This window comes from Sapajus apella, unplaced genomic scaffold (assembly GCF_009761245.1).
Source record: "Sapajus apella isolate SASKATOON/1434 unplaced genomic scaffold, GSC_monkey_1.0 scaffold3, whole genome shotgun sequence".
In the NCBI taxonomy this organism is placed as follows: Eukaryota; Metazoa; Chordata; class Mammalia; order Primates; family Cebidae; genus Sapajus; species Sapajus apella.
Window position 1 is genome coordinate 4,737,632 of NW_022436943.1, and position 15,144 is coordinate 4,752,775.

The 15,144-nt window shown below is 42.6% G+C and overlaps 1 protein-coding gene across 2 annotated transcripts in view; it reads right to left on the bottom strand.

The window, feature by feature from the left end:
- The window catches only part of PTDSS1 (phosphatidylserine synthase 1), a 69,890-nt gene that overhangs the window by 33,596 nt on the left and 21,150 nt on the right, over window positions 1–15,144 (bottom strand). For both annotated transcript variants that reach the window (XM_032248593.1, XM_032248588.1), the window contains exons 3-5: window positions 13,627–13,671; window positions 10,636–10,760; window positions 1,857–2,015 (exon numbers count right to left, since the gene is read on the bottom strand). In XM_032248593.1, the coding sequence (XP_032104484.1) occupies window positions 1,857–2,015; window positions 10,636–10,760; window positions 13,627–13,671 (329 nt within the window). The remainder of the gene's footprint in view (window positions 1–1,856; window positions 2,016–10,635; window positions 10,761–13,626; window positions 13,672–15,144) is intronic.

Consider the following 15,144-nt stretch of genomic DNA (forward strand, 5'->3'; position numbering starts at 1 on the left):
GCTTTTGATGACATGATGTAGGAAGCATGGCAGCTTAATAGGAAATCTCACACCAACTGATTCACAATAATGACAATCTTTTATTAAGTGCCCATGATGTGCAAGGTGGTGAGAAAAAAGAAAGTCAAGGGTCTTGATTTCAAGGGGACGAGTCAGATGTTGTGTTTTTTTGTTTTTTTCTGAGACGGAGTCTTGCTCTGTTGCCCAGGTTGGAGTGCAGTGGCACAATCTTGGCTCGCTGCAACCTCTGCCTCCCGGATTCAAGCAATTCTCCTGCCTCAACCTCCCAAGCAACTGGGATTACAGACATGCGCCACCACGCCTGGCTAATATTTGTATTTTCAGTTGAGCTGGGGTTTCACCACATTGGCCCAGGCTGGTCCTGAACTCCTGATCTCATGGCCCGCCTGCCTTGGACTCCCAAAGTGCTGGGATCAGATGTCTAACCAGATAACCAGAATCAGAAAATATGGTAGACTGAGGAAAGTCTGACAATGGTGACATTAATGGAGTATGGTGGAAACAAAACATTCATTCTGACTGAGGCTGAAAGTTCCTTCAGCTTATGCAGCTTTCCTGGAGAGGCTTCTGCAAGAAAGACATATTGGAGGGGGAACATTAAGGACAAGAATGACTGATTTCATGAGATGAAGATGAAGATGTGGGAGTTCCAGGAAAGGGGAACAGTAAGATCATGGGTGGAACAGAATTCCCCCGGCGATCAATTTGTCCAAAACCAGGGGCATTGTCTGCTGTATTCAGAATAGCATGCCCTGCCACGTGGAGGCCCAATGTGAGAAGGTGAAATTACTAAGACAATACCTGTGAGTTGTCTGGAAAGAGACAAGCCTATAATTACAAAACTTTGAAGTAATACCGCAAAGATAAAACGTATTCATGAAAGCATTTTGAAAGCTATAAACGATATATACATATGAGGAACATTTTGTTCTCAATGAACCTGCTGCCAAGAAGCTACAGAGTAGCTGCTGCATGTGATGGCTTGTGGCTACATTCTTAACATGGTGCTACCCTTGAAGTGTACTCCCAGGTTCCAAGCCACGAGATGCAGCCTTAACTCTTGCCCTTAAAGAGAGAAGAGAGAAACTTCAGCAGAAGTCAATGACACATATTTGCTGCAACAAAACTATACAAGAGAGTGGGATGTGGAGAACATCCTCCAGCCTAAGGAACTTTCCAGGAAGGTACCAGGTTCTGGAGATGAGATGGGTCCCCGACAGACCCAAGCCCAAGGAGGAGGGGGCTGTATTCCTCCATTCACTGAAGATTTATGGAGCATCTGCCGTGTGTAAGGCAAAGTCCTTGGGTCTGGGAATACACAGGCATGGGCCCTACCCTGTTGAGGCACAAAGTTTAGCAGAAAAGAGACACTTAGAGAGTGTCTAACATATGAGGAGCATTTCAAAGGAGAATGGCGAGGTGTTCTATTTCCAGCTGTATAAAGATGGAGCACAGCTAACGGAGAGGCAGGGATAGCCTTCCGGAGCTGAGCTCTGGAGACAGCTTGTTAGCAGGTGAAGGGCAAGAAGAGAGGGAAGAGCAGTGGGGAGGACTCTGTGGTGAGGAAGACAGCAGAGGCAGCTGGAGCACTAAGGGCAAAAGAGAGGCACGATGAGGCTGAGGCTGCAGACAAGGGCCAGTGAACCTGGAGCCTCGTAAGCAGGGTGGGAAGTTTGGATTCTGTTTTAAAAGTAATGGAGGCCTGCTGTGGTGGCTCATGCCTGTAATGCAAGCACTTTGGGAGGCTGAGGCGGGTGGATCACCTGAGGTTGGGAGGTCGAGACCAGCCTAACACGGAGAAACCGTCTGGGTAAACCCCATGCCCTCCTTCTTACCTCAGTCAGCTCCCAGGTAATACTGATTGTCCAGCAGAGACCGTAACTACGGATCAGCAAGGCCTTCATGGCCCAGCCCCAGAAATGTCCAAATGCAAATATATCAAAGTGGCTGATAATCCTCTCCCAGGTGATCACATGGCAGTTCACAGCATACTCCTGTTTAAAGAAAAAAAGAGAATAATTAATGAAACTCTAGAAATCAACTTGCTTCCAGGATTCTGCCAGTAAATGAAAAGAACAGATATGACCTTGACAACTAATATTATGTCCCTGCTCAATAAAAAAAGAGAAAGTATTAATAACTTAAGAATCTTGAAGGAAAAGGGACAAGTATTTGAGTTTATAAATCAGAACTGCTTTGCTCTGAATTGCAAAAGCTGGATTAAAATGAGAAGTAAGATAATTTTACAAAGTCTCAACATATCTTAAAGAAGTAATATGACGTAGATCATGTCATCCAACCATAGGGCAATGACATTAAAGCCAGTAACAGAAGCATAAATAAAAGATTCCCAATAGATTTGGCAATTTAAAGACACATTTCTAAATGTCATGGATTAAAGAAGAAATCCTAATAGAAATTTTTTTAATGTGCCATAATGAGGATAATGAAAATACACCATGTAAAAACTGAAGTTAGAGGAAAATGCAAAGCTTTACATAGTTCTACTAGAAAAAAGTAGAAAAGCACCTAACTTCAGTGATTAAAAGACAACAGAACTCCCCTCCACCAAAATATATCGGACGCTACGTGATTTAAATGTTAAAAATTACAGAAATGCCAGATACAGGTGACAGGGGGATGGAGACAGCAAACCACATTGCCATGTATGTACTTATGCATCAATCCTGCATGATCTGCACGTGTACCCCAGAACCTAAAGTACAATAAAAATAAATTAATAAATTAAAAAATAATAATAACTAAAGGAAAGCCAAGAAAGAAAAAAAATAGAGTGTGCTCTTATAGGGAAAAAAAAAATTACAGACCTTTTTAAGGATTTTTATTCCATTTCTATTATCTTAGTTTTTGATTATACATATTTCTAAGTAATTTAATATCAGATGACTACATGACAACATGATAATATTTATCAGGAATCTCTACATTTCACATCCTTTCTTCCCAAAATTAATCTGATAGGAAGTAGTAAGAGTTGGCAAATACTCACCCCCTATTATCAGCCAGCTGGAAAAATTTCTATAAACTCTAATAGTTTCAAATTCCAGAAACGACACTTTCTGACAGCAAAAGAACTGCCCTGTCTCTTCTGAAACCTACCACACATCAGATTTCCTTCTCAGATAAAATGCATTTCAACTTGCAAAGCTGAACAAACATTTTTAAGACTGCTATTTTTTGAGAAGCAGTATGATGTGAGATTATGCTGTGTAAATGGGAAATCTGGAGAAAAGAAGATAAAATTCAATAGGAATAAGTCGAGATAAAGCTTAAAAAAAAACAAACTGCCCTGCAATAAGATGAAAAGTCTCTTCTCAGACTCTGGCACAGCACGTTCTTGTCACAGAGAATCACAGGCTGACAGAGGGAAGTGCCCTTGGGCTGAAGCAGGTTTTTTATTATATTAAGGAGCAGGGCCGCGTCCCATCAACCTCAAATGTCTCAACCACCCCACCCTCTTCTTTGCTCTGCAATACACTGTGTAGAGTTAGATAAGGAACGGGTGAGATCTATTTTTGGAAGTCTGCTCTTAAAGTAATCACAGCTTGCAGATAATTTTGGAGGCCTTTATACTCTATTAAGTATTTCTATGCTTTGTATGTGGGAAGGCACTTTAAAAATCATAAAGACCAATGCATCTATTTGCAGTATAGTTAGTAATGGACAGATTGGCCAATTATCCCCTTTGCAAGACCTGAGGTCCTGGTCCTGGTAGGGCCACAGGGCACTGCAGTTTCAAGCAGAGAGCTGCATGCAGTCAGAACCCTGGGAACCAGGAGGAACAGGCTTTAACTGAAGACAGTGTAGAGATGAATCCTGGAAAGGGGGTCAAGTGGGCAGGTGTGTGCCCATGAGCAAAAGATGGGTAAAGATGGATTCTGCTGACCTCCCAACTGGTCCTAGGCTGATCCTGGCGGCCCTTCCCTCTGCCTCACTTGCTGGACACCTAACCAAATGCCAAGTCCTATTCACTTTACCTCCCCAGGTTGTTCTTTTATTCATCTCACTGACACTATTATTTCTAGCTTAGACTTCTGTAATAATAGCTTTTGAAAACTGTGGAATGTGTCAGCCATATAACAAAGTATAGATAATGCTATAATAAGCACCTGGGGTACTCACATCCAGCTTACGACTACAAAGAGATCTTGAAAATTATAATCAGATCATGGAATGTGCATGCATGTGTGTAAGCGTGTCTGGGGCAGTGGGATGAGGAAAAACAGGTTGGTTAGCATGCCCATCCCAATGTAGAAGGATCTCCACTACTGCACACGCCAGGTTTCCAGCACAACTCTCTGTTCACTCCTCTCTGGGGGAGTTGCTGACTTTGGAAGAAGAAAGAGCTCCAACCTCTTTTGGGTCCTCTTTGGAAATTATTTGCCTACAGATAGCACAGGTTCTCATCAGCTCCCTCAACCATGCAGCAATTTTTGTGGGTCAGGCCCTGCTTCATAGAAGCAGCTTGTGGTTGTCTAATGGGCTAGAGGAAGATAGGCTAGCTTAATTCAGCCCAGGTCTAAAGCCATCTGCTCCACTGAGCTTTTACAGGAAGAAATCAGCTGAGATTTTGAACTCTTGTTTTTGTTTCCAAACTCAGCTAGAAATGGAGGTATTATTGATTGACCTCCTGAAACATCAACACAGATCATGCGGCTCCCTCTGCTTATAAACCTTCCATGGCCTTTTCTTGCATTTAGAATAACACCCAAACTCCTCACCCCATCTGGCTCAGCCTCGGCAGCTTCCCTAGCCTCGGGCCCTCTGCCTCCTGTTCCCTACACTCCTGCCCCAGACTTGTCCCAACTCCCCACACCCTGATCAGGGCCTCCGCACAGACTGTCCCCTGTATAACGATTATGCTTCCTTGAATCTATCACATGCCTTTTTCATACTGTATTATTTTTTGAGAATTAGGGTGACTATTTCAATATATTATAATGTATAGCACTTTATAAAGTTTTTTTCCTCCAAAAAGTCATACCTATAATTGATGGTGCGTATTAAAATTGATGACCAATGAGGGAAATAGAAAAGTTCCTTTTTAATGCTTCCTTTCTTGTTAAAGAATAAGTGTGCCAATAACTTGGTTAAGCCCTATCCTATATAGCTGTAAAACATGCCATGCTTACAGGCACGTAGTACATTCAGTGCCCTTGTATTTTAACCAAGATATCTGTGCTGGACATGCTCATAGGCATGTCCCAGCTTGCCATTGCTTTTACCTGTTTAGAAAAGTTTTAAGTTATTAGCCAATCGGGTTTTAGTTTAAATTGTGAGGTCTGGCTCCAGCCAATGGAGATCAGACACAGCAGTAAGGATGACCCTAAATGTGTAAAGGATAAATTTGTGTGTTTTCCTTTGTTCACTGTACTCTCGTGGCACAATGGCTAGCGAGGGTACCCTTCCTGCAGACCAGGAAGTAAAAATTGCATTGCTGAAAGATCCTTTGTCTCAGTGCTGATTTTAATTTGCAGCACCAAGATTCTATTTCCAACAATCAATCTTTACATTATAAAAAGCCCCGAGCATCTATTTCCAACAACCAATCTTAACGTTATAAAAAGAGAGATCACCAGACATTGTGTGCCTCCTAGTGTGAAATGCAGCACCCGCTCTGAAGTGTCCCACTATAAAAACTTATCTGGAATCTAGAACTTCATCCAGCCCCTACACCTGAGTTTAGTTTATAGAAGACATAGGGGGAGAAAGAGAATATGTTAAATGATGACATTGCAAACGCAAGCTGCAAATCCAGATATGAAAAACTCTATAGAATAAGCAATGTGGTTTCTCTGACAAATCAACTTTCAGCAAACGATGAGGGGAATTACAGATGACAAGACATTTAAAAGACATCGAATGCAATGTGTAAACCTTGTCTGGATCCTACTTTGAATAAGTCAACTGTACAGATCATTTATGAGGCAATTGCAGAAATGTGAACACTCACTGCATACTGTTTACTGTTCAGTGGTTATGCTAAAAAAAAAAGAAAAAAGAAAAGCCATCTATTTTAGGTTTAATTTCTGAGAACTGTTTCAAAAGAATTCAGGATGTGGGGTGAAAAGGTGAAACAAGTTTGGGCCTGTGTCAATAATACTGATGCTGGGTAATGGGTACATGCGGTTATAGATTCTCTCTACTCTTGCATAGGTTTGAAGTTTTTCATAGTGAATTTCTAAAAACCTGTGGAAATTGTCTTAGGTTTAAAAGCCAACAACTATCTGCTTAATTTGCCTTCTTGTAGACTCTCAGCTCCCACCAGCATGGTGTCTTACACAGAGGAAAAGTGGCTGAGCGCGGTGGCTCCTGCCTATAATCCCAGAACTTTGGAATGGTGAGGCGGGCGGCTCACCTGAAGTCGGGAGTTTGAGACCAGCCTGGCCAACATGGTGAAACCTCGCTTCTACAAAAAAAAAAAAACAAAAAAACAAAAAAACAACGCAGAGGAAAGCTGGGTCGGCCAGGCATGGTGGCTTGCACCTGTAATCCCAGCATTTTGGGAGGCCAAGGCGACAGATCATGAGGTCAGGAGTTCGAGACCAGCCTGGCCAATACGGAGAAACCCCATTTCTACTAAAAGCTACTAGGGACGCTGAGGCAGGAGAATCGCTTGAACCCGGAAGGCGGAGGTTGCAGTGAGCTGAGATTGCACCACTGTGCTCTTGTTTCTGGGCAACAAGGGCGAAACTTTGCCTCAAAAAAAAAAAAAAAAAAAGAAAGAAAGAAAGAAAGAAAGAAAGAAAGAAAGAAACAAAGAAAAGCTGGGTCAGCATTTATTAACCAAAGAGTGCTGCTTCAAGACAGCCTAGTCTACAAACTTGTCTGAAGCTTAAACACATATTTTTGAATAAAATTAATATTTTAAAATGCAGCAACTTTTTAGACAATTACACAAAAAATCTGCCTTTAATAGGATTTCAGTGATTCCCCACTCCCAATTTATAATATTAATTTTTTTCTCTATCCCAGGCTGGAGTGCAGTGGCATGATCTCGGCTCACTGCAACCTCCACCTCCCAAGTCCTAGTTCAAGCAATTCTCCTGCCTCAGCCTCCCAAGTAGCTGGGATTACAGGAACGTGCCAACATACCCACTAATTTTTTGTATTTTTAGTAGAGATGGGGTTTCACCATGTTGGCCAGTCTGGTCTTGAACTCCTGACCTCATGATCCACCCGCCTTGGCCTCCCAAAGTGCTGGGATTATAGGTGTGAGCCACTGCTCCCGGCCTTAATAATATTAATTCTAAGGGAAAACAAAGTCTGAGTTTCATTTTATGATACCAGACATGGACCATGGTCCATCAAGATTAGGAATGGGTGGCAGCATGAAGGAATGGAGAGAGTAGGGACTCTGGGAAGCCAGGAATTACAGACCTGTTTAGTATAAAGAAAACACCAATGAATAGGTCCTTAGAATTGCAAAAGACAACTTTAAAGTATAAAGGGATGGGATTAGAGATAGAGAAGATGAGGCTGTTTAGCACTAGTTAGAACACTACAAGCTGAACGCAGCCTCCTGCTTTACTTTGGCAAGAAAGAATTAGCCGACATTTGACAACTAGAGTTTAAAATCCGGTTTCAGCTACTTGGGGGCTGTACCTGTGACATCTGGATGTCTCTGTGATGTCAAATTCCTAAGGAAGCCAGATGTCAAGAGCATTGTTATTCGATTCAACCTCTTCCAACTGGCTGTGAGAACCGGATCAACAGAGGCACATAAGCATGTCCACCTGCAGGTCAGTTTACTTTGCAACGTGACCACTTTTGCTCAAAAATGTAAGAAAGATGTTTGGGAGAATATTACATCTGGGATATCTTCCTCCCAATTTCTATTTCCTAAGGCTCCTGTGAGCATCAAAACACTTATTTTTATAACTATATACTAGAAGCACACTCCAAATGAACAGAACAAGTTTTGAAGCCAGAGAGATCCATCAGCTTGTGTTTTCAGTGAGATGCTGCATTTTAAGCTTCCATCTCCTCCTCTGTAAAATGGTGATATGAACATCCAGCATGCATTCATGAGGCTTATATAGAATATAAAGTGCCCTCCACAGTGTCCGACAAATAGACAATTCATCATCAATAACTGCCATTATCCTCATTATAACCGTCATCTGCATCATCATCATCATAGGCTAGGAAGTCAACCTCTGCCATTCTCTCCCTTAGAGTAAAAATATTCTGAAACAAATTTCCCCCCCGAGACTGATAAATAATTTCTGGCATTCCTATTTTTGCTTTAAGCATATCCCTTAAAAAATTTAAAGATAACAATCTTTAAATACCACTCCAAGAAGGATTTGACCAATGTCACTGTGAGGAAATGATTATTTCTTGGACTTTTTATTAAGTCCTTTTGTATTACTTCTTGTTTGTCAAAGCAAACTCATCTGTGGCCCAAATTCCTGTTCTCCTTTTCAGAAAGGAATTAACCTGTACCAAATGTTTGGATTAAAAAAAAAAAAAAGGAAACAAACACATTGTAGTATAAAATAGCGTGATATTGTGGTTCATAATAAATACATAATTTGGTCCTTGACCCCAGTTCCTGGCCCAGAGCGCCTAAAACCTTTGCAATTTCCTGAGCAATAGAGGTGCTAGGTGCATCTTTTGTTCTAATATCTGTTTTTTGACCCCAGCTACTGACACAGAGCTCCTAATCCTTGGAATTTCCTGGTGATAGGAGCATCTTTTGTTCTAATGAGGTGACTGATAAGTTCCTGGGTAGGGGCTGGTCATCAGAAAGACCAAGAAATGATTAGAAGCCTAGAACTTTCAGTCCTGCCCTCCATCCTCTGGGAAAGAGAGTACGACTGGTGACGGAATAAAAAATTGATCATGGGATGGTGCGGTGGCTCACGCCTGCAATCCCAGCACTTTGGGATGCCAAGGAGGGTGGATCACTTGAGGTCTGGAGTTTGAGATCAGCCTGGCCAACATGTTAAAACCCCATCTCTAAGAAAAATACAAAATTAGCCGGGCATGGTGGCGCATCCCTGTAATCCCAGTTCCTCAGGAGGCTGAGGCAGGAGAATCACTTGAGCCTGGTAGGCTGAGGTTGTAGTGAGCCAAGATTGCACCACTGTGCTCCAGCCTGGGCAATAGATAAAGTGCCATCTCGAAAAAAAAAAAAAAAAAAAATGGCCAGGCGCGGTGGCTCATGCCTGTAATCCCAGCACTCTGGGAAGCTGAGGGGAGCAGATCATTTGAGGTCAGGAGTTCAAGGCCAGTCTGGCCAACATGCTGAGACCCCATCTCTGCTAGAGATACAAAAATTAGCCAGGTGTAGTGGCGGGCACCTATAATCCCAGCTGTTTGGGTGGCTGAGGCAGGAGAATTGCTTGAACCTGGAAGAGGGAGGCTGCAGTGAGCCAAGATTGTGCCACTGTACTTCAGCCTGGTCGACAGAGTGAGACTCCGTCTCAAAAACAAACAAATAAAAAGATCGTGCCTATGTGATAAAGTCTCCGTAAAAATCTCTGAATTCTGGGGTTCAGAGAGTTTCCAGGTTAGTGAACACATCCACATGCTGGGAGGGTGGTGTACCCCAACTCCACAGAGACAGAGGCTTCTGCCCTCAGGACTCTGCTCGACCTTGCCTGAGCTACCTCTTCATCCAGCTGTTCACCTGCATCTTTTATCAAGTCCTTTACATAAGCTGGCAAACTTAAATATTTCCCTCAGTTCTGTGAGCCATCATAGTAAATGATCATGCACAAGGAAGATATTGCAGGAACCTGATTTGTAGCTGATGGGTCAGAAGCACAGGTGACACACTAGACTTGCGAGTGGCATCTGAAACGTGGGCAGTGGTGAGGGACTGTGCCCTTAACTAGGGGGATCTGATGCTAACTCCAGGTGTCAGGAAAGTTGGAGAACTAGCTGGTGTGGGGAAAACCCATTATAGAAGTGTTCACCATTGGTGAAGAGAAAAATAGTTGATTTTTCCCATAAAAGTAATCTCTTTAGTAAAAGCCAAAATAGAGTAGTTTTAGCCAAGAATAAAATCTTTTGTATGGTTTAATAAAAACATTAGTAACAAATGAAATGGCCTCTCTGTGGCAAGCAGTGGGGCAGGATTAAGGCATCCAGGCCACAGTGCAGGTGCTGAGGGTGATGCTGACGGGTGCAGGGGCAGCCGCCGTGACCCAGGGCCTGGCGTGTTGGGGGCACCATGTCAGACCTTGCAGTAGGCCTCACAGATGATGCTACTTTGTTCACTTCACAATAAGCCCCAAGTAAGAATTACTATTTTCAACTTACAAAAAAAGGGAATAATCTAACAAATACTTTGCCGAAAGTCCCACAACCAAGTAACAGAGGCAGAATTCACACCCAAGGCTGTCTGATGATCACGTGTGTATACTTCCTCACAGACCCCTCTGCGGAATGAGAGGATTTCCTTTCCCTGGACTCTATTACTTGTGGACAGCCATGCAACTCAACAACCCTCCCAGAGACCTGGTGTTTAGGTATTTACACAGGAAGTATAGAGAAGGAACAATTTAAAATGTGAAGTCTACTACCTCTTACACCCAAGAAAGAGTCTACCAGTTTCTCCAAGAGGCCCTGGCAAGTACATACCATGACATCAGCTTCTCTTGTGGCGTATCGGAGATTTGGATCTAGCCAATACATTAGAGATTTAACCTGCTCGAAATTCAGGAAGAGTAGGAATACCAGGAACAGGAAGTAGAGCACACTGAGTCCTGAGAGAAACAAAAACACGCTTAGGTTTAGAAGAGATCCAATTGTCAGACACACACGATACACATTACACTCGAATGGCGTTGTCAAAACCAGGCACTCAGATTGCAACACAGCCTGTTGAGACTCCTCTTGTAATCTGGGATTTCCTTTGATGAGGCAGTCTGATATAGTCCTCATTCAGATTGAGAAGGGTCAACAAAACCACCTCTGGGAAACTGATGCTCACTTAAACTGAGACTTGAAGGACTGCCAGGCAAAGGGTGTGTGGGGTAGGCATGAGGATCGCATGCAACATTCAGATAGAAAACAGCGTGCAGGTCGGTTTCTGAAGAGAAATGTCTAGGACCTAGTAGGTGGCTAGAGCACTGGCAGAGAGGGGAACGAGCAAGATGGCCCTGAAGGGACAGGGCTTAAAGGCCACAGCCAAGATTTCAGATTTGATTGTAAGTTAAGTGGGGAAACGAGATGATCTAGGTAATATTTTAAAAAGCCAACTAAGTGGACTGGAGGAGGGCAAGGCTGGCTGTGGACAGTACTACTGGCATAAGGTTCAAAAGGTGGCCCAGGGCCACTTATTCAAGACTTACACTCTAGCCCTTGTAGGCATTCTTTTATTGTTATATCATCTCATAACTGCTATCTTAATAATCACCCCATGTCATTTAAAAAAGAAATGTGAATAATGCACTTTCAGAAGGCAAAAGCCTGTCCAACACATTTTAGAAAGATTTCAGAACCGATCACCAGGGACTCTGTGGTTTCTCTTTCCGTTGAACCCGTTGGAATTAGAATGTTTATGCAGGACATTTAGAGACTGTGATACAAATGACCTTGGATCACAGCGCCCATCCAAACTTGGCTCAGCACTAATCTCCAGTGAGCCATTCCAGAGAAGAGCACGTCTGTGGCTGGAATGAAATCCACTGCAAGCACTATAGTGCCAAGCCTTCCAATGGGCACCCCTCTCCAGGCCTCAGGGAGCTCAAGGGAGGCCCAGGCGGTATGTGGCCAGCCCATAATTGTGAATCCTAGGGTCCAAAGAATACATAATTTTTAGGCAAGTTGATAGGAGAATTGCCTTCAGTTTAAGCTTATGCACCACCTATTTTTTCCAATTTTCACCACAAATGCCCCCCACTTGACTTTTTAATAATTATGATCCTCTTGAATAATTACATTAGGACAGAAAGAATCTGTGTTGCAGGGATTCTCAATCTGGAGTTCTTGGTTGGGCTTCGAGGTCTGTGAAGCCTGCATACTAGATGCAGAACTATGCATGGTGAATGTCCGTGGGTGCACACATTGGGAATGGGTCTATCTACAGTTCTCATTGGATTATCAAAGGGCTCCATGTTCCCAAAATGTTCTCAGGAAGGAAATAATGCTGCTTATTACCTACCATAGATCATTTGAAATAGGAAGAATTCAGATGTGTTCAGTTCACTGAAAATAACTTATTAACTTCAAACAGCACTATTAAATCAATGGGAGGTATGTTTGTTATAGCCAGGAATAACTTTTAAAAAATGTAAATGGAATTGGGTCACTCTGGGAAAAAAAACCCTCCCGTGATTTCCCCCTGCTCTTCATGCCCTGCTCTCTACCCTGGCCCACAGTCCCCATGATTCCATCTGTGCCCGATGACTCCGCGACCTCCCTCCTACTCTTCCCCTTGGGCTAACTACGCTTGCGCCTCACTGGCCTGGAACACACCAAGTGGTTTCTAGCTGTGGGCCATTATAGCAGCTTCTTCCCTTGCCTGGGATGCTTCCCTCCCCCAGAATCTGTGCAGACTTGGATCCTCCTTTGTGTGACAGTTTACGACTTGGCATCACTCCCTCAGGCCTCCCCTCACTCCTCAAGCCAAAGCACACACCCAGCTCCTGTTGCCTCCCCTCGTCTAAACTAGCTTCTGAATACTTCGCGATAGCTGATAATTTTCGATTACTGATTTGCGTAATAGTTTGTGTTACTAGCTGTCCTCTGTCTCCATGTGGAAGGGCAGTTCCTTGAGGGCAGGCTCCTGTCTGTCTGGTCCTCCCTGGTGGCCTCAGGGCCCAGAGCAGCACCTGTCACACAGCACACTCAGTGAATGGCTGCTGAGTGAAAAGTTCACCAATCAATTTAAAGAGATTATGAGTTACCTAGGAGCTCTGAAGGCTAAAAGAAAAATAGGCAGCCTTTTGCAAAATAGCAATTTCTTAGAGTTCTTGGACATTTTTATATAAGATTACATTTTCTAAACCTAAAATAATTCATTTGGTGACTTATTTAGGGAAGATGAAGCCAATATTCAAAGTTTTGAAGATTCATTTTAAATTTAGGCGATTTCACTATTTGGACTACAAAACCAAGTAAAAATAAGACATCTAATATTTATATGCTTATTTGTAACTCTTAGTTCAAATTAGGGCTCTTTATCAGAAGTCTTCTCTTTCCAAGTTCTTTCGCACTCATAACACTGAAGAAATTGAATTGCTTTGTTTTCATTCCCTCCCAGATGCTCCCAAGACAAATGTGCTCATAGTAGGCACTTGGGCTTGCACTAGTAAAAAGCAATATGAAAATGCATAAAGAAAAACAAGAGATATTTGTTTAAGTCAAATCCTGTGTACATTAAGACACAGCAGCTAAGGAGGCGTGTGGAGTTGAAACAGTTCACGTGTAAAAGAATTTAGGTCACTGTCAACACTTTATTCTGTGTCAAAGAATTTTAAGAAAACATCTATATTAGGAACATCAAAAAGCAAAAAGCTATAACAAAGTTTTAACTATTGAGAGTGGCAAGTAAAAGTCTTAAAGTGATAAACAGAAAAAAAGGTTAAAAAAACAGCACATCTTTTTACATTGCTAATGGAAACTTACCAAAAACCATTCGCCATAATGCTGGATGAGGTCGAGTGAATGGACCTGCAGATAAATAACATTATAAAGTTAGAATGAACAGGTTTCAGAGAAGGCTAAACTTAAGAAGGTACTGCTGATCTCCATGTAGATAACAATAAGAAAAAGCTCTCTACTGTTAAAACAGGTTTTTTGGGTTTTTGGGTTTTTTTTTTTTGCTACATAAACACTTTGAGGTCAAAGTTTCCTTGAAATGTTTTCGCTGCATTGTAATAACTGTCACCAAAATCATCACAGGCACCACTCTCCATAACAAATTTTTTTAAAGCTTTGTCTTGACAAGTCAGAACATAATTTCCCATGGAAACAATGTTGTAACAGTGAGTGGGTCACCGGGCTAGGCTTATGTGTAATACATATTGCACCTTAACAAGTAAAATGTCCCAGCTGCCCAAGAGCTCCAGGAAAAAAAGGTTCTAGACACTAGACAGTCACCATCGTGTGCATGCATTCGTGTGTGTGTGTGTGTGTGTGCATGTGTGTGTTGTGTGTGTGTGAGAGAGAGAATATGACTGAAAAATAAAAGAGGAGAAAAACACCTGTGGCTTTTGAATATGACCTATGCTGACACAACACTTCTGACATGGCAATCCAGTTCAGACACATGCAGATTCCACACAACGGAAACAAAAGTCTCATGGATACAACTTTCCCTTATGACAAGTGATACACCAATACTTTCTTTTTTCATTAAAAAGAAAAAGAAGAGGGAGAAGAAAGCAACTGGAGCCTTGACCTTACAACTCACAGCTATGGAAAAGCACCACTCCAGTGAGGACCTGTTCTGTGTGGGGCTGCCCAGGCCTTTTGAAGAGCCTTCCTAAACTTGCAGAATTCCCAACTTGCAGAATTCCCAATTAATGTCCCTGGGGACATGAATCCCATGTCCCCAGGAGAGACACCAGAGCTTGCTTCCCAGCCTTCTTTACAGGTAGGGCTGGGTCTGCAGTGGCACTCGTGCCAGGCTTGGCCTCAGGGGCTGGTGACAGCAAATGGGGTAGGCACAGCTCTCCTCTCTCTCTGTTTCTCTGGCACTGGCCAATAGGGGCAGTAGTCAGGCAGTGGCCATCCAAAGTGGCACTCCATTACAATCCATTGCAGAAGGGACATTGGGGCAGAGCATAGCCCACGTATGCTGGGGTTTCCTCCTTAGGACAGTTCCAGGGGTGGTGCCTGTTTCTGGAAGCTCTGGCGATGGCTGGTTTCCAAGCCAGCCTATGACACTGTGAGCCACTCCTAGTCTTTAACAGGCTCTTTAATGAGCAGAGTCAGCATCTGTTGCTTGTAATCTTGAATCCTATCTGAGGCAAACATTCCACTGTAATTTTTATTCTTGAATTCATTCTAAAATCGCTTATATATTCTTAAGAAGACCACATTGAATCATATATTTTTTTTGGTGCCGTGACTCGGATGAATCATATTTTAACTGCTTTCTTTTGATGAGTCAAGTTCTTATTACGAAAATCAGTTACAAGT